General features: G+C 45.1%; 1 protein-coding gene across 2 annotated transcripts in view; it reads right to left on the reverse strand.

Annotated features, from left to right (window-relative positions):
• ACOXL (acyl-CoA oxidase like) overlaps positions 1-25,219 on the reverse strand; it is a 1,650,624-nt gene that overhangs the window by 556,601 nt on the left and 1,068,804 nt on the right. For both annotated transcript variants that reach the window (XM_069606843.1, XM_069606844.1), the window contains one exon: positions 9,400-9,516. In XM_069606843.1, the coding sequence (XP_069462944.1) occupies positions 9,400-9,516 (117 nt within the window). The remainder of the gene's footprint in view (positions 1-9,399; positions 9,517-25,219) is intronic.

A 25,219-nucleotide genomic window follows, 5' to 3' on the forward strand; every position in this document is an offset into this window, starting at 1 on the left:
CTATTTAATAGTATTCTGGCCTCAGAGAGGGTGCCTCCTTCCTTCAGGAGAACTTTAATAACAGTCATGCGCAAGGCAGGACAGGACACCGAGAGTAGTAAGTCATATCGCCCCATCTCGCTTTTAAACATTGATGCCAAGATCTTCACTAGGGTCCTGGCCACGAGGATGGAGGGGCTCATGCCTAAATAGGTCCACTCGGACTAGGTGGGGTTTATTCATGGCAGGCAAGGCGTCGATACTTAGCGCAAAACACTGCACCAGATGGAGGCGGCAGTGAAGAAGGAAGGGAATCCAGTACTGGTCACATGGATGTAGAGAAGGCTTTTGACTGTGTGGATTGGAGCTTTCTCTATGGGGTCCTATGCAAATATGGGTTTGGGGAGCAGATCCTAAGAGGGATATGGGCGCTTTATGCAGCCCGTGTGGCCCGGGTGACAGTTAACGGGCGGCTGTCACGGCCATTTGATCTGAAGAGAGGTACGAGGCAGGGTTGCCCCCTCCCGCCTCTCCTGTTCGCGCTTACGATGTAGGTGCTTGCAGAGTGGCTAAGGAGGGCCCCCCAGGTGGAGGGTATTAGGGTGAGCAGGAGAGAATTTAAGGTGGGTCTCTATGCAGATGACGTACTGCTACATCTAGTTTACCCTACCAGCTTCATCCCGGCAGCCTTGGCGATAATTGAGGAGTACGGGCGGTTCTCGGACTTCAGGGTAAATAAAGAAAAGTTTGTAGTCTTCCCCTTCTCCGAAGACTGCCGTAGGGATGTCAAGGTGCTCAGCCCCCTGGGGTTGGAAATGCAGCTGGAGAGCATCAGATACTTGGGTGTTACCATTTTTAGACAGGGCGAGGATCTGGCTCAACCCATTTACCCTCCCTTCTTCATAAAGTTATTTAGCGAGATGACAACCTGGGGCAGGGGACAATTGTCGTGGATGGGGAGGATTAAGGCTATAAAGATGAACCTTCTCCCAAGAGTATTATATCTTTTCCAAATGTTGTCAATCAGTGCCCCAGAGACTCTATTGAAAGAGGCCAAGGCACGGATCCTGAGGTTCTTGTGGCAGAATCAGAAACCTAGGGTGGGATATGAGACGTTAATATTGCCAAAAGATTGAGGAAGTCTGGGGCTCCCAGACTTGATGTTCTATTACAGAGCTCAGAGCAATGGTTCCACACCTGAGGGAGGACCCCGTGAGGCAGTGGGTATAACTTAGAAAACCAACATAGGCTTCTGGCAACAGTAGGGTAATGGCTCTGGGTTCCAAGGGGCCGGCTCCCGAGGAGAATCTGTGAACACCCATTTCGTAGGGTCTATTAGGAGGGAAAGGAGGGAGGACAGGAGGAATCACTATGTGGTCTTCTCCAAAGAGTCATAGCTGGGCCCCCCAGTGCGAGACGACATACCCGAATTGGAGAGATACCAGGAATGGTTCAAGGGAGGACTTGCCAGAGTGGGTCAACTGTGGGAAAGAGGGAGGTTCATAGGGATACAGGAATTGGCGGATAGCCTAGGTATAGGCAAACTATAGGTGCTCCTTTACCTTAAGTTGAAGGGGATCTTCACTGCATAAAAAGAGGAAGGAACAAATCCAGAGAGATCCCACCCCAGTGCAAAAGGTCCTTGATGGGCACAATGAGATGAAGGGCCTTATCTCACTCCTTTAATGGGCCTTGTTAGAGACAAAGTGGTGAGTAGTGCAGGGACTTCGCCAGAAGTGGGAAACGGACTTGGGTATAGATTTGGATGAACATCTCTGGCAATTGATGTGCAGGAGGGACTTTAAAACATCAATATCTTGCCAGTATAAGTTCCACGGTCTGAAACTACTGCACTGTTGGCAATACGACCCAACGCGTCTTTCTAAAATATTCCCCACAGTGAACCCTCAGTGTTGGCATGGTTGTGGGAACAGGGCAGATCACTGGCACATGTTGTGGGGTTCTTCAAAGATCCAAGTATATTGGGCAGAGCTTGTGGCATGATCAAAGATGTGGGTGGGTCCGACTCAATGTTAGTACTTTTTGGGCTGGACAAGCAAGAAGCTTGGTGGCATACCCTTCCCCCTTTGGTTCACTTCCTCCTTTTTTGGCAGCTAGGGCATGCTGTGATAGATACTGGAAGAGGAGGATGCTTCCAACCCTAAATCAATGGACCAACATAGCAAAGGTGCATATCCTTGATGGAAAAAAAATCACTGCAGAAATCCAGAGTGGGAATTCATCCATAGAGATGGAATGACAACAATTTTGTAACACTTTTGGCTAAAGAGATAAGGGGTCGCGGGGATATACGTTAGAACCCGGCCCAGCCCGGGTAGAAACAAGAGCCACCACAGGGCATGCATTATGCTTTCACCTGAGCCTCCAAGACCACACTGGGTTTGAATTGTTTGTTTGCAGTCTGAAAATCCATGTGTAAGGGGAGGTGTCAAACTGAGAATGGGGGAGAGGGTAGAAAAAGTGGAACATTTCAACGTTTGATTTATTTGCAAAGGGCTTGCACCCTCTAGTTGGATTGTATCATTTGATGTTTTGTGTTTCTCAAAACCATTAAAATCTAATTTACACACAAAAAAATGTCAAAGCGATAAATTAAGTAAATGTACTGATTACAGAAATAAAGGCGTTTGTTGAGTGATATAGATGGGAAAACCGAGAGTGGCGGGAAGAGTGGAGCAAAATCAAATTGTATAGTAGAGGAGGATGCTGAGGAACTACAGTCCATAGTGATTGATCATGGCACCCTAATAGGCCTAGGCCACAAAATGGCCCTACGATAGGAAAACTGGGAAGCATGGAAAATGAAACCTTATGTGGTTTTCGAAGTAGGCCCTAACGTAGAGGAGGAGGACGGTACAAAAAATATCCCTCCTGTGGGTAAAACAATTGTGGACGATCAGGCGCCTCAATGTATAATTGAACACATTCCCCCAGTCACTTCGAGGAATTATTGCTTCTACCAGCACCTATAAACCCAGTGATGACCCCTGAAGTATTGCCGGTGACTGCTGATATTGATGGCCAGGATGAGGTGGTTGAAATTGCAGTCCCAACGTCAAATAGGTTTTTGATCTTGGGGCAGGAGCTTGCACCAAGCTTGGATGAGTCTCGCAACTCGGGAGGAAAACGTATTAAACGAAAACCGAAGCCATAGTCAAACATTTATTCAATAAAGGTTCTGAGGGTCTCACAAAGGAGCATAAGCAAAACTCCAAATTAAAAAAATGGGAGGTAGGGTGATCCCAGGTCCCCATGCAACACCATGGAGTGTATTATGGGACAAGTTGTGGTGGCTATGGCAAATGTCTAGGTGATTATGAGTAAGATCTTGGAAGAAGTAGAGGAGCTAAAGGTAGAGTTGGTTAGACAGACAATTAGAGATAGACAAAGAATGACCCACTCTGTAGGACCCTCATCTCCCTTGCCGAAGAAGGCCCCGGTGTATCAAGTAGTGAATGACTGCAGTACCTCCGGGAACCATCAACTAAAAATCAAAGGAGCAAGTCGCAGTGTAGCGGCTGCTAATGCCCTTCATGGGCAGGTCCCCTCATTGAGGTCATAGGGAGGCAAGCTGAGAGAGGCCCTATTAGCCAGAACACATTGTTATGCACTGGGCCCCCCACATTATTCCAAGCTGCATCTGTGGTAAAGCAAAGTCATAATGTCCTTCCCACTGACTCCATAAGAAGACCAAGAGTACATAACTTAATAAGAAAGACCCCAATGAGTAATAGAGTCACATCTATATTTAGGACTAATGTCCCAAAGTTATCAAAGGAGTATTTTGAAAACAGAGAGGCATTGATCAATAAAATTACACATTGGATTTGCCACAAGAGGGGTTGTGGTTCCGTCATTCTGGAGGATATTGTGGTTTGTAGAAGATTCAGTCAACCAAATAGGAGGGTGGATTACACTGAGATTGTCTTGAGGGACGACAAGCTGGTACAGGGGCTCTGGCCAATTGAAGCTCGATCGTACCCTCCCCGGGTATCAATACTGCCCGAAGATAGACTGCACCAGAGATGATGGGTGCCCCTATAGAACCATCTTCAACTCCAATCATTACGAATAGACAGATTGTTGGGGCCTGAGGATCTGATACTGGCCTAAGTGTAGGCAAAGTTCTTGTCAGCCACACAGTTGAATGACATCGACTGACTGCGCTCGGAAAATTGACAGGATGACTTGCCTATGCTGAGCTGTCACCCACCTGATATTTTGGAATATTGCAGGGGCTGGTTATCATGTTAGATACAGTGCATGGGTTCAATGTTTGGAGAGATTCAATGTCATTGGCCTGCAAGAACCATGGGCTATGGATGAGATAACTATGCAGGGGTATGCCTCATTCGCTATTCATGCTAACAAGGGCACGAAGGGAAGACCATACAAGGAATTAGTTGTCTGGGTAAAGGCCTCCATGTATTGGGAGGTTACAGAGATTAGCGCAGGTTGCTCTAACTTGTAGCAGCTGGCAATCAGCACGCCTGAGCATTGCTGTATATGATTGTTTAACCTCTATAACAGGCATAAAGAGCGATTACAATCAAATGTCATTGTAGAGCTTGAAGAATGTGTGGCTAGTTGGGAACTGAATGGTGGCCATCGCTATGAGAACACTGTTATAGGGGATTTCATTATGCAGCTGAAACCCATAAAGGAACTTGAGTGATCTTCAGAAGACCAGGACGCTGCATTAGACAGCCCCCAAGAAGTTGCAAACTCATGGGTCAGAACCCAAAAATATGCAATGGAGTCCTGTCCTATATAATCTGGGACTGAGGGCATGCAACGGTCAGTTTCCTTCAGACCAGCCTGCCAAAGACACTTACTATGGAATGAATGGCAGTTCTAGAATTGATTATATCCCGATTCTCATCCAAGACTGGTGAACCGTTCTGGTATTTGAGGTGGCCGAGCGTTTGGAGAGTGATCATAGTCCCCTGGTATTCTCCCTGAGGGGTTCAACCAGGGGGGAGACCAGGTGTTCTATTACCCATGCTGAAATTGTGATCACTGGACACGCATGGCGTGCCGTGAAGTGCCCAATTCTGTGGCAAAAGAATCTTGTTGAAAGGATTTATTGTCTCAATAGTGGGGAAAATTGAACAGGTGTGCTCTGGGGATTGTGAGGACAACTATATCCATGAATTTGGGAAAATGGTAAAAGAAATCCAGCCTGTTATTACCACTAGTACATGCGTAAACCCCAGGAATGAGAATAGAGGGGAAACATGGTTTGATTTGGCTTGCAGAGAGGGCAAACACAAATTGATGCCATATTTGAAGACCAAACAACTGGATAGGGTGCATCTTCGTGCATTAAGAAGAGAGTATACAACTCTACTAAAGTGTAAGAAACAGGTGTACATGAAGGAGAAATGGGCTCTGATGCTGGAATATGCTAACGCAGGGGAATCTAAAAAATTCTTGTTGTCTATTACTGACAGGGACTTGAAGGGTGACGTGTCTGTGCTGGAATGTATACCCCTGACATATCGTATAAACACTTAGAGGCTCTCTATTGCTCCCCATGTGTAATTGATAGTGACAAGTTGGCATCCCACATCATAGATGATTGGAATGGGAAGACCAATTTGGTATTAAATCTGCGGGAGGTAGAAGAGGCATTGAGGTCTCGGGCCTGTAGGAAAAGCACCAGGTGCTGATAATATTCCAATAGACATTTTCAAGAGCGAGCCTGTATTTTGGGTGACGATAATGACCAAGGTCTTTAACTCAATTCTGGCTAGTGGCGTGATTCCGGACATGTGGAATGGGGCAGTAATTGTCCAAATATACAAGAAGGGGGATAGGGTTGCACCATCAAATTACCACCCTATCTCCCTCCTTGATGATGCAGGAAAAATATTTGCCAAGAGTATCTAGAAGCACCTACAGACATGGGTGGACGGAACATCGCCATTAAATAATCTACAAGCAGGTTTCCAGGCAGGCATATAAGCACGGTGGATCAGAGTTTTAGGCTCCACTTGATTATCCAGAAACATCTATTAATTGCTAAGACTAGGTTTTATGTGGTGTATGTGGACCTGAAGACGGCCTTCAACAGCGTCCCTAGGGGGCAGCTGTGGGAGGCACTTTGGGCCAGGAGCATCCCAGAATACCTTTTGATGCCCATACAGCGACTGTACTCTAACAACAATTCAGTCGTTCGATGGAGCCTGGAGGGGAACATAACTAAGACCCTGAGGCTTTTATAGGGAGTGTGCCAAGGATGTGCTTTGGCCCCTCTGTTATTTTGTACTTACATAGACTCCATTATTGACACTCTCCTGGTAGCCAATTCTGATCCATCTATACTCGGGGGGGGGGGGGGTTAGGATGCCTGCACTTTTCTTCGTGGAGGACGCCATATTGCTGTCTACGTCGCTGATTGGGTTAGAGCAGGCGTTGGACTGCTTTGAAAGTAGCATGGTGACCTTGGGCTGGAGATCAATGCTTGTAAAACCAAGTTGAAGGTCTTCGTCCCAAGGAACCCTAGAACTAGGGGTCCAGATTTTACAGTGGAAGGTACCACATTGGAACAGGTGCAATGGTATGATTATCTTGGCACTCGCATCTCATCAGGGGGTAGGTGGCTTCCACAGCTCACAAAGGCTAAAACCACATTGGAAAAACCAGTGGGGCCCTGAAAGGTTTTTGAGGAGGAATTAAGCCAGTCCTCGCAGTGTACCATGCCCAAGCAAAAGCATATATCATCTTTGGGTCAGAGGTTTGGGCATATGGTAACTCTGCCCCCTTAACAGTGGTTCAGAACAAATTTTGCAGGAATATTCTATTTGTTCCACAAAGCACGCCAACAGTAGTAGTAAGGATGGAGGGTGACATGGGTCCTATAGGCGATAAAGTGGAAAGGAGACCTGTTTTTTACTGGCTCAGGGTATGGGGAACTCCGGGCCTGGCTAAGTATTGAGATGCTGTCATACACGTGATCGACGAGGTCCTTTACTGCCAACTGGGACAAAAACCAGAACAAAAGATGCCCAATTTGTGAAGGAGGATGAAAATGTTGTCCATTTCCTTCTCTTTTGTCCTGCTCTAAAGGAGCTTAGGAAACAATATTTAATTCCACTGTTTATCTTCCTTAGGGTGAGAATAACCAGAGAGGCTATGCACCATTGTAAATCTGTTGTCAATGTGAATATACTGTATTTTTTGTTTCCTTGTATATCCGATGGGCATAACACGAGGAAAAATTTGCTAGTTTCATCAAATTGACTTTTTAACTATCTTTGTATTGGTATTTCTGATGTTACTTGTCTTTTGTGGAATCTTAAATCGGTCTGTATTCACTTATGTTTGATGCATGTTTTAACTATCTGATGGCTTTCACCGAATAAAGGTTTAACAACAACATCACTTTCTCTCCATTCATGTAGTATTTTCATTTCACTTGTGCATAACTTTTCTTTAGTTCGGTATTCAATATTTGTTGTACTTGGTAATTCTCTCGAAACTCAATTATGTCCATTGGGTCTCCAGACCCCCTCATTGTGTGCATTATTTGTTCGAGCCCTTCTTTATTTTTATTTGATTTTATTGTGCATTTGTAAGGTGCTTATACATCAAGTAAATTGTGTTTCAAAGCGCACACAGGGCAACAGGAAGGGAACATGGGATTGGTAGGCAAATATAATAACAGTGAATAGAGAGAAATAAGCGGTCCTACTAGGCCTTGTGAGCATTCAGATCGTGCAAGGGCCCAGATTAAGCCCCCGGAGCTCGCTGGTACCAGAGCTCTCTCTCTGCCACTCACCGGTATACAGCGCTCCTCCAGGTGCTTGTGCGAACCTCTTCTGCTTTCACTTGCTCCCCTCTCTCAAATCAGGAGCATCGGCGAGCCGTGCTCGCCACTTCCAGGCGTTCTTGCGGCCTCCTGCAGCAAAGAGGAAGCTTCTGTGTCCCCCAGCTCCAGCTGGGGGCACGTCTCAGAGCTCTGCAGGGCTCTTGACTCTCTTGTGGCTCTCGCCAGCCTCGGCGTCCTTCCTGCTCTCCTGCAGTCGACGGCGTCCTTTTCACCAGCTTCTCCTCTGCAGCCTGTTCCACGGCTCCCTGGCTTACCAGGCGTTTCCCCTCTTTCATGTGGGCCACTCCTTTTTATATGCACCTGTAGCCTCCTAAGGGGTTGCAGGTGCAAGTCCTTTGCCTGAATACAATTAACTCTCTCACTGGGACATGACTGACTTTCAGATGTGTTCTACAGTCCTCTTCCTCGTCCCAGTAGCAAAGTTGTGTGCATAGGTGGAAGTGTGCATTCTTAGGCGCAGAGAGGCAGGCATTAAAGCCTTCATGTTGAAGTATCACGTGGATTGCAACAGGCATTCGAATTATGGAGCCATAAAGTGAAAGTAGCATTGGATTTACAAGGGTAAGATTACTCAATAAGACAGGACACAGGCCCACTGAACAGCACAGCTAGACTAAAGATACCCTCTGTCTCATATTTCAGATCAAGCTATACCCACCACTTAAGGGTAAAGTAAAACAGCTGTGAGGATCGGATTACGGCAAGTACCCAAGTGCACAGGATTGATCCTATGGAGAATTGGCAAATAATAAGCATGCAACCCAGTAATTGGTAAGAACATGGGCAAAGCTTATTTCAAAGGGAGAATAACAACACACATAGGTGTTTGGATCACAACAGAATAGTAATACAGAGGGGCATACCTTGCTTCCAACTCGTAATGACACATGGAATAAATAACACTATGGCACAAAAAGAGAATAATTGAATGCATGTCACCACCCGGGAGGTGCACAGTGGGGGGTTATTCCCATTAAATCGTGGGATGGTCTCTCACCACAGGGGGATATGGATGGTCAAACTGAATCAAAAATTGGACTTTAGACAAAAGCACTTAGATGATACATTTCTTTTTTGTTGACAGTGATTACAATGGTCTGCTAAAACATGGTTATTACAGATTGTTCTTTTGTCCTTTATCTCTTCTCTCATTTTCACTTTTCTCCTCTGAAACATTTGCACGTGCACTAACAGGTGAAAGTAGGCACGAGACAATATAAGGATACAGATTAGTCCTCAGTGAACATCTATGTTAATGCCTTACACAGCACACCCAGATGGGAGGTTTTTCTAAGCTGAATAAATAGAAGACTGTTGAGTCCAGTATCAAGTTCCAACAGGACTAAAAGACCAGCAGGCCAGTAGGACGACTCAAAAATGAGAACTGAACAACATCCTGGTCCCATCTTGTGAAAATGAAAATTCTTTAATAAAGAATCTGTCGTATAAGTATATTTGTCATTGAATCTGCAGTAGATGCATATAGGATTTTGTTTAAATTCTTAATTTTACTTTTCTTGGACTGCACACAAACTGCTTAACGTGGCTTTGCGTTAAATACTTACCTGCTTGTAAAAGTGAGAGCTAAAGCTGTTGCAAGATGTGGCATTAAACGTAGATACTGTGTCTGATGCTCGATGATCTTCACTTCTTCCTTGTTCTTAGGCCCAAACTGTCTGCGACTAGGAAAAACATATGAACAATTACTTATTTTCACATAAACCTTCCAACTATTACATTTTAATGCACTTTGGAAGCTATAGGAAGTGCAAGCTAAGTGCTATTAAACATGTTAATTTCAACCTTGGAGGAATTTTTTAATCGTGTCAAACACAAAGCCTTCGCTGGATTGGGAAAGTTGAGATGAACCTTACTTTCAAATGGATCTTAATTTTTTCATGCCATTTCTTAACAAATTAGGTTCATGTCACAAATATTACTGTGAACATGAATTTAAGAGATCGTACCCAAAATATCTGACTTTTCAAGCGGTCTGGGAATTAGCTGATCATAAAGCAACTACTAAAACATGATGTACAAGGAAGAGTGCAAGATAATAGGTCAGGGGTTAGGGGTTAGCGGTCAAGCCTAGGGTACGACAATCCTATCCCCATTAATGTTTTGTGAGGCAGGGGTCATAATGCTCTGATAGTGTTTTGAAAGGTTAAGTTATTTCCACAAGTACCAATAAGAAAACTGATTTGAAAATGTATTAGAAGGTCTGCAGCCTCTGCAAAGAACGCTGGGGTCCACGGATAAATTGTTTTAAGTCCACAACTCCCCAAACATAGAGAAACTCACATGGAAAGCAGTGAATGTTGGGGAAACAAAGTATCCTACTACTGTGCACACCAGGCTAATACTCAATTGTGCATTGCAGAAGGCTTACACAGTGTGTTTTTCCGATCAGTAATCCATATGCTAGACACACTCACTGCAGTCCTCACCTCAGTGCAGGCAGCTGCAGGGAAGATCAGAACAGCACATGAGGCTTAACTTTGGAGGATGTTGGAAATTTGAAAGCGCTGGAAGATGCAGCAGATGGAGAGAATGGAAAAGGCTGGAGAGGTGGTGGTAATTGACAGCAGAACAAGGCAGCAACATCAAGGGTGGTGAGTGAACAAAGGGAGGTATTCAGGAAGAGGTGATAACATCAAGGTTGGAAAGTGCACAGGAGTTGGTGGTAGTGGGAGGGACCCAGGAGGAGGCAGTTCACATCAGAAAGAGGCAATAGCATCAAGGGTGGAGAGTGAGCAGGAGTAAGTGGTGGTAGCAAAAGAGATCTGCCATTGAAGTGATATCATTAGGGGTATAGAGTGAGCAGAAGGAGGAGGGTGTAGCAGGAGAGACTCAGAAGCAGGAAGTAACATCCAGGGTGGAGAGCAAACAGAAGGAAGAAGGGGTAGCAGAAGCGATCTAGACGGAGGTGGTGACATCAGGTGTGGAGAGTGAACTTAAGGAGGTGGTTGTAGTATGAGGGACCCAAGAAGAAGTGGCAACAGCAGGAGTGTGTATTGGACATAAGAAGGAAGAGGTAACATCAGGGGTGAACAGCGATCAGCAAAAGGCAGTGGTAGCAGGAGAGCCTGCGAAGAAAGTGGTAACATCAGGAGGTGAAGAGTGAACTTAAGGAGGTGGTTGTAATAAGAGAGGCCCAGGAGAAAGGGGCCACTATGGGAGTGGAAACTGAACATAAGAAGGAAAGGGTAATATTAGGAGCAAAGGAGGAACAGAAGGAGGTGGTGATAGTAAAGGTCCAGTTGGTGAAAGAAGTGACACCATCGGATTCCACACAAAGGGCAGAGATGGTGGTAGACAGAGGAGGTAGAAGCTAGGGACCCTTGTTGAGGGCGGGGGGTTCCCACACCAGAATTTGGAACTGACAGACCAACACATCAGGTGAATAGAGTAAAAGGTTCCAGTGGGAAAGGTTGGCCCTAGTCAGACCCAGATGGTGGGGGGATGTACAAAATGGGGACAGGATGTCATGCCGTTTGCAAGAAGGATTCTCTGGAGTCTATAGAGCCGATGGCAGCTTCACCGCCATTATAATGTTCCACTTCTGTTTGTCATTTCCTGTTTTGTTCTAGTCTTTCTCTCCTGGTTCCTTGCTTCCGTATTTAACCACGCCCCTTGTCTTTGATCGGCACGTTGCAACTTTCTTTCGTAACGCTGCGTGACCCGCTCTGTGTTATTTACTGGTTTTGCCTAGTTTCGTTGTTACCCGGTCTCAGCCCGGTGCCTCCTTCCTTTCCGTTTCCTTTTTTGCCATTATAGCCGTTGGGTCCTATTTTCCTCGTAACTCGCTGTTTTGTTGCCTTCCCGCTATCTTTCTCCTTTTTTTCTTCGCACCCTCCTTAGTCACTCTTCCTTCTCTCCTCTGCCCCTCCCTCTTCTACTCGTTGCATCTCGCTTTCAGCTGATTCTCGGCTTTTCCGTTTCTTAACTGCTTTCCTTTATTTCTTTCTTTCTTTTTGGTTCCTTGTCCGCCGACTGCCTCCAGTTGCTTTCCTCGTTCCTGGTTTTCCTTTCCCACAGATTCCATCCCATCAGAATATTACACAGATACATACAGCTCCCCGCATCACGTGATCAGAAGTCCGGTCAATGCTACATAGACTGCCTTCAACTCCTCGCATCACGTGATCAGAAGTCCTGTCACAAGTTCCATTACCTTCCTGGAGTTCAAACTTACCTGGAGTTACTGTACAGCTACTCTGCAATTAAGATCCTACATGCAAGAGAGGTTTTTTTTTAAGCTTCCGCTTTTTTCCTCTCTTCTCGGTCTCTTCAGGAAGGGGCCCTTTGCTTTCCTGTTCGATCAGGGAGACAGTGTGGCTTCTTCCCCTTCACAAAAAAAGGCAACAAGGAGAAAGGGGCGAAGACACAAGTCCTCATCAGAAGATTCAGGTGAGGAGGAATGAGTGCATGAACAAAGCAGTCCCGAATCTGAGAAGTTTGGGGATACATTAGACAGTTTTGACACAGGAAGGTTATAGTCAGATTAGAGAAGAGTCTAGGGTGCACTCAGTCTGACCCAGAGACCCCTCTCTATTCTGCCCTGCCAGCCATGACAGCAGATACGTATACTTATAGTACTTAGTGCCAGAGACCATCTTGGGGAACAGGACCCTGGAAAGCAGGCAACTAGCGGCAATAAGAGGTCCCGGACACCTGTAAACATGCAACACCTGAAGGGAGGCAGCCTCTCAGGAACTACATCAATCTAGACATTCACTCCAGGGGTTCGAAGGCTTCGCTACTCACACAACAGGAAAGACATACCTTTGGGAGAAGACTATCCTGAGTATTGTTTTCATTATTATTTCTTTTGCATTTCATTTGGTCCCTACTAGTATATAGTGCACTGATAAACAAAGCACTAGAGCAACTATACTATGAAAGAGTTAGTGATCCATGCACTATGTTTAGCAGTGGGTATTGATCGGTCTGATTTTATGCCAACATCCCTGTTCACCTACAGTTTAGAATCAATGGTTGCAGGTGTTCAGAGGGTTTGCAGGTCCCCATGTTAGCTGCAATAAGGTTACCATCAAACTGAGCATACTTACCAGAGGCACTCACAATCATCTTGGCTTCAAGGAGAGGATGACTGAGAAAGGAAAAATTGGTTTGTGAGAAACCTGCTTTTCCCTAATGTAGTATGGTTGAAGACAAAGTGACATATTGTCTCCCAAACTATTAGCCTTGGATCCTAAACTATTAGCCATTCTCGGATCAGATGAACCAGTGAAGATACATTTGATTCAAGGCCATTTTAGATTAGATGAAAAGAAGCACAAGTGGGGGATGGGTCTAAGATCCCGGTCAACTTTGTGGGAAAACAATGACAAGGCCAAGTTGGAAACAGTGAAAACTATTCTTGCTTTTGGGCATCTAGTACAAGGGAGACCGCAGCAACAATTGGACACTGTAGTTTAATACCCATGTGAAAGTAAAGGAGTCTTTGTTTGCACTGTGGTTTCTGAGGGTCAGCACAAGTTCAGTGTTAAAGGGTTTACAGCACCCTTCTTCTTTCTGCTTAGGAGGGTCTATCTCACATCCCTGTCTTAGATTCCTGACTCCTACTCTCTTCCCTACCTCTCTACTCCTATTCTGATACTTCCTACTCCTCACTCCCATGCCATGTGATCATCTTCCCTTCATGGGCTTGACACCTTTATGCTGGGGTGTCACCCCTAGGCCCATTCTTGGGATAAATGTGCCCTCTCATACTTTCCCGATCTTGCTAGCTATAATTATGCTAGTTTCTTGTACTCCTTGAAGTTCTCCTCCAGTCTTGTCTGGTCGCAAACCACCTTCCTCCTTGTAACTTAAACCAATCTCCCCTATGTGTCTTCCACCACAACCTAATCTCTACATATATCCCACCAATCTAATGATCCATTCAACCAACCATGTCCTTCTCTCTTAACCCAACAGCTTTCAGATAACTGCCTACTTCTGTCTTAACCCAACCTCTTACAGGAGATTCCAACCAACCTCATCCTCTCTATTACAGCCCCCTATAGATGATTCCAACCAACTTCCTCCACAACCTCCTATAGATGATTCCAACCAACTGGCTCGTGCTTTCTTAACCCAACTACCTCCTGATTAGTCCGACCAAACTCCTCCTTTGGCCCCAAACCAACCTCCTTCTAATGATTCCAACCAATGTCCTCCTTTGTTAACCTAACCTCCTCCACTGGACTTATTCCTCCCTCTCATGTCCAACCTCCCTCAAACTACTTAATCCTTCTATCATCTTCAAACTCCTTTCCCGATTTCAACCTCCACCAAACTCATTCCTTGCTCACCATTCTACCCCTAACTCTTCCTTTGTTGATCCTCCTCAGAGTTTGTCCACAAGCTCCTATTGCAAATGTCCACAGAGTCAGACTGGGGCTCTGGGGAACATTACACTGTTACCCCTTCGCTTGAGCTGGGATTTCTCAGAGGGTCTGTACCTGTGACAGTGAACTGAAGAGGGGCTTTTATTGGCTGGCTGCAATTAGTTCACCTGTCGTTGATTTGGATTGCTGAAGCTGGTCCACCCCTACAAAGGGATGATCCACCAATGTGAATACTATATTCATTATTGGCGCAGTTGCTGAGTGTGTGTGGGTATCCTGAAGACTGTGGGTGTTTAGGGAAGGTTAAAGAAGGAAGAACATTTTTGGATTTGCTGTTGGTTCCCCACATGAGCGCTGACATTTCACTCTCCAATTAAATGAACGCGCCATCATATTGATCTGTAGGCTTGTTGAGCGAGTGCTACTGGAAATTGGACCATTTCTCTGACGTCTGCATGAACTTGCACTGTGAGTCACCTCTACGGTCCCCTACCTCCTTGCACTTACCGAGAGCCGCGCTGCCCTTGCTGCACTTACTCAGAGCAATGCTGCCCTGATTGCACTTCCCCCTCCCTCTCCCTGGCACTTCCCCCGCTCCTTTCCCCATGCACTTTGCGTTGTCGCACTTGCACAATCTGAATGACAAAAGGCCTAGTAAGATCGTTTATCGTGTCCTCTCTCTGTCTTCCCTCCCTTGTCTTGTTGTGCCTAGAAACACTTGTGTACAACTGCGTTATAAATGACATATCATATCATAGGGCATTTCAGAGTGCCTCTGATCATTAAGCAGCTCCCATTATTGGTTTTGAAGAAAAAATACTTTGTACGCTACATGCTTTCCTTGGTTCTCAGAGCTTTGGTCTTTAAAAGGGACAGTGTCAACCTGTCATTCAGCACTCTGTAAGTATGAAAAGCTTATGGCTGATCACAGGGGAAACATTGTATAATTGTGTTCTTTCCTTTTCATCTGCCCCATTGCAACTTTGCTCTAGCTTAAAGAGACAGTGGCTCAAAAGGTTTCATGTGACAGTCGTCCCCTGCCTTATGATAGGAACTAAATTGGGAAACCAGGTGATTTTTGCTATTCCACCCTGGCCCTATCAGTAACTGCCACACCCTGTTGACCACCCTCATAGATGTCCCAGTATAAGACAGTAGACGCCCGAGTTTTCATTGTGGCGAGAGAAGTAACATCTTGTGCAAGATTGTAAAGATGCCTGGAAACGAGAAACCCACCCTGTCTTAAGCACAGAGGTGAGGTAGTTACACTTTGTCAAGTGTCTGGTTCATCACAACTTTCAAAGTCATTTTGCATGTGGTGACTTGCTCATGCTAAATGCGCTCTTGTATATCTACAGGAAGATGCTTGAGACAACAGCATTGTTAGAGGGGGGGGGGGTCTCCGGAATGGCCTCGACTTGAGCCAAGGGGGATTACATTCTGTTGGTACAACAGATTGTCAAAGAGATGGTAAATAATGTGATTGCACAATATTGCCATCTTGCGATGTTATACAACCTGCATGCACCAACATGCAACTTGAGGAATAGCAAGAAACTGTTTTTTTTACTTCAATGCATTCCCAAGTGACAATGGTTCTCAGAAGAAATACGTTTTGTACAATAAATGATGTAGGTGACCAGGAATATTGGAAGCTCGATCCAAAACGAGTGATGTGGTAGAGAGTATATATGGTGGGTAAAGTTTCAAATCTAACATTTAAGTATCAGGAGATTCCCTGTTTTTTTAGGAGCAAGTGAATAACTTTCTAAAGCCACATATCAAGTATGCCTATGCTAATGAATTAGAGCTGGAGGTCGCTGTGTCATGTGGCTGTATGTGTACACTGAGAAGGCGGAGAAGAATATGCAGTGAATCTTCATGACCAGCTTTGTAATGGGATTATTGGCCCTTCCAAATCCCTTGCTATAGCATCTTGTTTTCTGTATCTAAAACAACTCTGTATTTGTAGCTGTGTGTGGACTACTGCAAGATAAACAATATTATGATGAACAATCATGTTGAAAACAGTTGATCGGTAGTATTCTTGCATAAGTGAGGGGCACAGCTCTGTTTAGATAGCATGGGGTAGGGGGCACATATTGCTTTTTGGCATAAAGAGTACTGTGTTATGCCCTTCAGACTATGTAACAGGCGTCTCATATTTCAACATTTAAAGGATCTTTTTTCACATCTTTTGAATTATTTAGCTATAATTCATTTGGATGTCAGATTTTTATATATATGGGAAAATAATCCCATGGCCAAGTATAGCAAAAATGGCAGCCAGATTTTGGGGCGATTGCGAGCTTATCAGCTCTCAAACGTGAGTAAACAGCTCTCAAATTGGAGAAGAGTTTGTATGTCCCCATAAATGATAACAGTTGGTTTCGACTAGCTTGATGTTGCTTCTGTGAAGAAGACAAGGTTTTGCAGAGGTTTATAAGCAGCTTGCTTCTACGGTCTTTTGGTTATTGAAGAAGGAAAATCAACAAGGGATTGCTGAGATGATGATACAGAGACTGTTTTTAGTGCTTTAAAGAAGGAACATTTGAGCCTTTTTTAAGAGCTCTTGGCGGATCTAAACCTTTTCTGGTCTACGCTAATACCCCCGATTGAAGTATAAGCTCTGTATTGCTGCAAGTGCATGATCATTGTAGCACCGTATTTTTATCTTTCCTTTATAGTTTCTCCATGTGAAAGGAATTAAGCTGCTATAGAGAAGGAGGTTTTCACAATGAAAGAAGCCATGTCTGAGCGGCGACACTTTTGAGGAGGAAATGTGCCTTTTGGGAATTGCACTGATCATCAGGATTTGCAGTAGATTCATCAAGTACCATGTAGAAATAGCCTGGTGGATTTACTTTTGCTCAGAAAGATTTTACTATGACTTACTTGCTTGAACTTATAAATTTCAGAGAGAAGCTTTGTCAAGGTGCTACTGCAAGTTAAAACACTGAGATGCAAATAATAGCATTGCTTCCTTCTTTTAATAAACTTACATGCACAACTATTCTGGAGCAACATACTAAGGGAGTCATTACAAGTTTGGCCGGCAGATTCCGAGTGCCACTAAGTAATTCCCCATTCACTGAGTCCTATAGGACTCGATCGAGGGGATTGGCATTTGTTTGCCGGTAAATTAGTGCCCCCACCGGCAAACTTGTGTTTTGCCAGTGCAGTAAAAGTGCCATTGGCGATATTACCGCCACTTTTACTGCACCAGCAAAACTGTAATGAGGCCCTAAAACATAGCCGAACAGCTTTCTCACGTTTGCATTTCTGGAATAAAATGAAGACTCTAGTATCCAAATGTCTATCTTGTCAGCTGCTGACAATTGGGTCCTGGTTGCACGCTCAATATACCACTTTCCCAATACTACCTGCTTTGCTATTACATTCTTCCCCATTCCTGTGTACAGAAAACCATTGCTTTCCAGCTAGGCCTTGTGTACAGAAAACCACTGCTCTCCAGCTAGGCATGCGTTATAGAAAACCCTACATTCATTCTTGTATGGAAGGATAGGGGATCTATTTGGAGGCCTGAACACATTTGTGCCCGGAGGTAAACTTCAAAGGAAGGTCATGGTAATGTCTCTTTATAAATGTACAATTGGTCATAGCATGGTTAAAGCTCTTTTGGAACTGATCTATCGGTTATTGTGATGGCCAGGAGTTGTGGTGGATGTTTGTTAATATGTTAACAGCTGTGTTGAATTAGGATCAATGGAAGTGGCCCCTCCACCTTGCCATGCTATCTTCACTGATTTCATTGTGATGCTGCCTTTGTCTGAAGGGTCTACCATGATAATAGTTCTCTTTGGACTCCCTGTCTCTCACCTGACTCCCCTAAAATCCATCTACCACTTCTCTATCCGCACTCTATGTCTTCTTGGCTCTCAAGACTCTATTTCTACCTCACTCTCTCAACTCGGCTGGCTCCCCTTCCTCTCACAATTGAAATTTCAATTCCTGTGCCTTGTCTAGAAATCCCTCCACGACCTCGCATCCCCCCATTTTTCCTTCCTCCTCTCATTTTACTCTCCCTCCCGCTCTCTCCACCTTCTCACTGTACCCCCAGCCCCTTGTGCCTCCTCGCGCTTCCGCTCCTTCCAACTCTTGGCCCCCCTTCCACTGGAGCTCCCTACCTCTCTCTAGCCGCTCCATCCCTACCTACCCATCTTTCCGCTCCTCCCTGAAGGCCCTTCTCCACTCCCCCCCGACTCTCCTTCCCTACCTCTCTCCCCCCTCATACACCTGCCTCTCCCCTTCCCGCCCCCTCGCGCCTCCTCCCGATGACCTCAAATTGGATACTGTAACCACCATAGTGCATAGGAGGTCCCCCGGGGGCTCCCCAGCCCCTTCCCCTCCCTCCTTCCCCCTATCTCCTCTGAGTAAATTGTTCTAAATACTGTACCACTGGTTTATTTCATGTTTGTAAATTATGCTTCATTCATTACTATACCTGTTATTCTGTAAAGCGCTTTGGTGTAAACTGCTGTTAGGGAGAATTCTCTGTTTAGGCCGAATTTCCAAACCTAGTGAGTCCCCCAGCAGCTTTGCTGGATTTTTGGGATTTATTTTTTTCTCCTGCCAAGAGTGAGACTCTTTTACCCTCCCTCTTGGGCATGATTTGAGTGTGTTTCTTTGAATCTAGATGTGTTTAATGGGCAATGGGGTCTTTTACTCCATAGGGCTTCATGTGTTTTTGTGATGTGTGTTACACAGCACCCTCAGTGCAGTGACACAGGGGTGTCATAGTGACCCCCCAGTATAGACTCCATACCCTGGGACTGACTACTGTCTCCCAGGGCATGTAAAGTCACCATTGACTTTACTAGTCTTAAATTCTGAACAGAACCAGTACAAACCATCATATTGTGGACGTACTGGCTGGGGCAATTCAATTGCCCCGGGGTCTGTTAGTCGAGGGGGCACGTCTCCGTCCCCCCTGATCGAGTTTTGGCTGGTGGCAGTGGATATTACTTTTTATATTCAACCGCGAATATTTTCCTATGGGATTTCCCATTGTTTTAGGCTACTATCTTTATTTAATTATTTACGGTAGCCTCGAACATACCGCCGGCTTATTTAATTAATATTAATTCTCCGGTTGGTATTTTTTGCCAAAACTTGATTCTAAAATGGCGTTTGTGTTCTCTTCTGTGACTCCAACCCAAGTCGAGCCCTTTGTTCCACTTTTTGGCCGGCTTCTTCACAGAAGCCCTCCAAAGTGGTGCCACTATGTCTGGAGTACTTAGGAGGGGTGGAGGGGAATTTAGGCACCCTGGACTGAGTTGCCTAGGCAACTCAAGTCGCACTCCATCCTGATTGGCCCAAGTGGTGAGCCGGCCGGCTCACCACTTAGCATGTTTGAGTGACAGCTAGGCTGAGTGAATGGGGGTTTGCTGCATAAAAGCAGGGCTTTGGGACTGGAACTTCAGAAGTCGCCACAGGACCTAAGAATCCGACGAGGGAAAAGCTGAGCCGACCTGCCACGACACCACCACCGGTGGAGCCCTGCTGGACTGCCTCACCACTTTTCCCAACGACAGAGGAGATCTCCCGCCGGAGAGTCTTCTTCCTTTGACTGGTGGGGATAACCAGTTTCACTGTCTTTTCGCTTTCCCGACGTACCTCGTGGCCGCCTTGCCCGTGCGAAGCACCCCGGCAACCGGGACACCACGTTTTACCACGACCGTGAAACAAAGGTACCACCTTTAACCGGAAAACTCTGCGGCTGGTTTCTTCCCTGGTAGTGCAACGACCTTCATCTTTCCTCCAAGTCGAGATCTTCTCTTCCCCTGGACGACGACGCAACTGGCACCCACTTCCAGGAACAACTGCCACCGCTGGAGGATCCTTCCCACTTAAGGTACCGTGTCCCGCCTGGCTTCCCTTGCTACCGACTGTACGGGGTAGATTTAGCCCCCGGCTTTCGAACCTGGATTAGTCTGGGACACCCTGGCTAAACTTTCTTAAAGCCTCTCTAAACTCTTTTTTGAACCCTCTGCAAGACTTTCTAAGCCTAGTGTAACTGTGTGACCGTGGGCGCATTTGTGCTCCGCTCTCTCTAAGAGTGGGCCCAACCTTTGGACTTTGGCTCACCAGTGACTTTTTGCTCTCTCCCTTGCTAACAGTGTTCCTGAATCTTAGAGTGGTGTACCTTTTCATATTCTGTCTTTTTCCCCTCCTTTCTCACAAACTTATTAGAGTGCAATCTAGTTAAGCGCTCACCTCTGTATGAAAATAAGTGGTGTTTTACTGCGATTTATCTGATAGGGAAAAAGGGGTGTATATATTACAATAGTAACTGTGTTTAGAATATTTTACAATAAGAGTGCTGGAGTGTTTCAACTGTGTGTTTTTAAATAAATAATCATATACTTTGATACCAAAGCTCTGGTCAGTGTTTGCTTGTATTATTGTATTTGAGTGCCTATTGTGTATACTTTGCATACTGCCTAACTCTTCTTGAGGGAAGTCTGACTGCTCAGCCACAGCTACCAGGTAAATCTGGGTGGTACAGACTGCTACCAAGTGGGTTTACTGCCAACACCTGTAGTCTTAAATCTTTTGCAGTGGTCCCTAAGGGAACTGCACAGGTTTCTGCCTAACACGTGCTATATCAACTCAATAAACAAACATTTGCAAAAGATGCCACATTTGTTCTCATATGATGCTATGCCAATGGCTATTATTACAGTTCTTTTTTTTTCCCCCGACATTTTTTGTCTGCATGGAGTAAAATGTAGAAAAATGGTTTATCAATGAGGATCAATTTATATTGCAAAGTTATGTGAAGCAGTTTGATTTTCGATTATCATTTAATGGCCAGTGGGCTATCTAGGAGGGAGAATCAGGCTTTAGAACAGGCTCAAGAGTGTTTGCTTAGTATTCACAAATCGAATTGTAAGACAGTATTGCCCACTGCATAATTTACTGCCTTTAATAACTCTGTGAATTTAGCTTTCTGGTAAACCCCTTTATTTTCTTTGTATGCTTTCAATCTACAAGTACTGCCTGAACACATGCCAGTACAAAAGCTGGTGCTCACTTCCAATGTAATTGTGCAAGAGATGAGCAAGGCTCATGATATAGTGGTTCTCAAGGAGCCCAATGGCATTTTTCAGGAGGTAGCTGATAAGCCTTGCTTAAAGGAAGCTCTGTAGTATGCACTGGGTTATGAGGTTTGGATGTTTATTGCATTCTGTCTGCACTATCATTGCCTTTGAAGAACCCACCTTAATTTTATGAAGGCTTTTTTGGTGGATATTTGGTTAAAGTGGCCCAGCACTGGTTAGATTCAGCCAGACTTCCATGCCTTGCATCTGAAATCTTCCGAGACCAAATCTTTTGATTGCTTTTGAGATAAATATGGTGGATTGAAACAGGAAATATTAGGTTTTGGAAAACGTGTGATTTCTACATTTTTGCAAGCAATTTGGATCATTGGAAAGTTTATTCTCGTAGTGATTCAGAGCTTAATTGTCTATGTTCATTCCGCTGCTCTTGTTGGACTTTCCTCAATAGTTCCCTGACAAAGCTAAGCCTATTGAAGAGTGGTGGTTTGCATCCTGTTATGCAAACAACCTGTACTCAGTGGAATTCCATGGTGATCATGGAATTTCGATGAGCTGGGTTGGTCTGGAGGCAGTACCAAGAGCAAGGGTGAAAGGGAAGGGAAGGAAAATCTGAAAAGCAGTTTGCAGATGCATGGAGGGAGTTAGACCAGGTTAAATGCTTGTTGTAGTAAAGAGGCATGCATGGCCACTCTATATTGCAAGGGGTCCGAAATGTTAGGCGGACACAATAGTATAGTTATCTCAGAAATTGTCATTTTTATTAAATAATAAAGGGTGAGATACACTCCTAGCTTTCCCTAATGAAAATATCCCTTCCTAGCAAACTAAGCTAAAGAAGGATGACCTAGGATCCAAAAGTCTCTGTCCAACACTCTAATTACAAACAACAAAATAACATAAGGAATACATTGGCAATCTTTAATTCAACACCCCAGTGCAAAAGATCAAACATTTAAGTTTCAAAGAGCATTCCTTATGACCAAAGCGGTGTTCCCTTGCTCTGGCTCAATGCAGGAATACTGAAGATCAGTTTTGTTTCAGCACAGTTCCTTTTAAAAGCCAACACAAAAGATACTTGCCGCCTAATTTGGACCTTGGCTTGGGCAATGCAACATGTAATTTTCATGAACAGATGTTTCCAAAAACAAAGTACTTGTCCTTCCCAATTAACTTTTTGATTAAGACAACAGTTTTTCTATAACTCTTCTTCCACTCTAAAGTATTCAATATTTTCCACAATATCCTTTTTCTGCTGAAATCCAATTTCTTTTCTCACTAACAGCAGTTTTATGACAAAAAGAAATACTCTCTTCAGGACACATGGCTATCATCAACATATCACACTTTTCTCTGAAAGGAATACTCATGTCAGGAGAGCAAAACAAAGTCTTCTTATATGGCAACAGTTTGCAAAGAAATTATCATTCACATAACACTTTCTTTCTACAGCATCTTTTTGCCACCAATATAATGTTTCACATTATATGCTTCTTTCCTGGTCCACTCGCCTGCCAGGACTGACCACTAGAAAGCCCTTTCCTGGTTTACTCAGCTGCCAAGATAAAAACACCTTCTTCTACAATTGTTCACAGTGGCAATGTTTGTTCCTCAGACTGTTCACATCAACATCACATGAAAAGAGAATTGAACAAAAGTTGCTTTCTCTATAGTCTCTTTGCTCGAACCAAGTGAATGTGCTGGAGCCATCAAAGCAAGCCTTGGGGCCGGAAGGCCTTTCTTCACAGCTCCACACGGATGCAGACGGCATCCCTGCATCACATGTAAGTCCAGGTGGGCTTAGAATGATTTGTGTGCCCTAACTCGACGCTGGCGCTTATTTTGAAAATAAATCAGAAATAAGTGAAATTTTAAAAAAAGGAAAATTTCACAGAGTGAGATCTGTTGGCCTTTATATCAGGCTGTGCATCCTGGTGCAATTTCGTGCACATAACACTCTGCTAGCCCTGGTGGGGCTGCTGTTCCTCATAGTGGGGCCTTCCTTTCCATCATGGCCGACACAATATGCATCAGTGCACTGCCTCACCAGCCAGGCCTGCCTCCCCTATGATTAGCCAGCCGGGTCTTTCACCATCCAGTCAGGGTGCAGCAGGCTAAGCCGCACCCCAAGCGAAGGCCCACTATTAAGGCCCCTGTCTGAGAATGTCAGAGCATGGATCACCTCTCCCAGCAATCTCCTGCTGCACCTCTCAGCCCCAATGGCTTCCAAAGATCTTCCGCCTACCATTTGGTAAGCTACCATGAGGCACGGTCTCCTTTTTTCCTGTTACACTGTCCGCACTGACTCTCTGGCGTCCTGCTTTACGCACCAACTTACTCTAATTCCATAGATCACCAACCACCGCCACCTTGTTTCACATGCCTTGGAGTCCTGCCTAGCCAAAACCTTTCTGTAATGCACCTTACATCTGTGCACAAATTCCATTTTAGGTGCCCTTACATGATGTGCAGCCATTTTCGTTTTTTGTGTGTGTTTAGAGTGTCTTGCATCAAAAATCACATTTAGGTGCCCTACATATGTTTGTGTGATCTGATTGCTATTCAAGTGCATCTGTTTCTTTCATCCCTCAGCTACTAGGACGCCTGGTGAGTGTGTGCTCCTACTGTGCTATACAGACCCTCTTCTTTCCCCTCCTTTCCTCCACCACTATGGCACTCACCATCTGCCCTATCTTTTATAACTGTTATACAAACCTCCCTCTCTCACAAAGTCTGGAAGATAAAAAGCTTACAAAAGATATCCTGGCCTACCTATCACAGACACCTATATCAGCACAACTTCCAGACAGATCTTTACTGATATCCTCTTCCTCTTCTCTGTCCCCTCTCCAGATCTATGGACTCCTCATCTCATCTCTACTCGCTCTCCTCCTACATCCTCACCCATTAATGGTAGCACTAAATGGGAAATACTCTTGGCGGGCTTCACATCATCCAGGTGTATCATTAATGTCTATCACACTGGCACCATCTTGGTTCAGGGTCCTCAACCCAACCTCCTCCTCTTTGACCGGTGCCTGCCTTCCCTCATTAACTTCCTCCCCAACCCTTCTACTCCTTCTTCCACTCTGCCTGCCCCCCACCCCTCCAACTGGTGTACCACGCCCCTGTACCTTTCCTCAGAAAACCTTCAAAGGTGGAGATCCCTTCCATCTAGCCACGCTTAATGCTCGTTCTGCCATCAAACACTCTGCCAGCATCTGCCTCCTTCTTGAATACCTTGACCTCGATATCCTTGCTCTTGCCGAGACGTGGATCAAGGCCAGCTCAGTCACTGCTTTTGACTCCCTTCTTCCTGGTGGCTATAAGATCATCTCCAAGCCTCGCCCTAACAGTGCAGGTGGTGGGGTTGCTCTTATCTTCCCTGAGTGGGTCCCTTCTTCTGTCATACCCACCCAGCCTTACTCTTTCTTTGAGAGCCTGGTTTGCAAGTTGGTCATCTCTGCCACCTCCTCTCTGACCATTGCCACCATCAACAGGCCAACAGCTCTACCACCCAGCCTACAAATGGGCTGATTTATCCTCCTCTCTCCTCGCAACCACCATTAAACTCCTTCTCCTGGTAGATTTGGTAGATTTTAACGTCCACCTTGACTCCTCAATCCCAACATCCACTCTCTTCCATGACCTCTGCACTTCACTCTCCTTCTCCATTCTCAATTCTGGTCCTACCCACTCAGCTGGACACTCTTGATGCCTTCATCCACACCAATCTCACTCTCCTCCCCACTGATCACCCCACTCCCAGGTCAGATCACTCTCTCTCCTCTCACCTGGGTCCTCTCGGCCCACTGACCACACCTTGCCCAGCCATGCCAACCTCATTTACGAACATCCGTCTGATGAAACAAGTGTCAGCTGCTGCCTTTGCATCTACCTTCATCCCCCCTCTATCCCTATTACAGACTCTTCATCTGACTCTGCTC

Source organism: Ambystoma mexicanum, chromosome 4p (assembly GCF_040938575.1).
Source record: "Ambystoma mexicanum isolate Mex_15411 chromosome 4p, UKY_AmexF1_1, whole genome shotgun sequence".
NCBI classification, from domain to species: Eukaryota; Metazoa; Chordata; class Amphibia; order Caudata; family Ambystomatidae; genus Ambystoma; species Ambystoma mexicanum.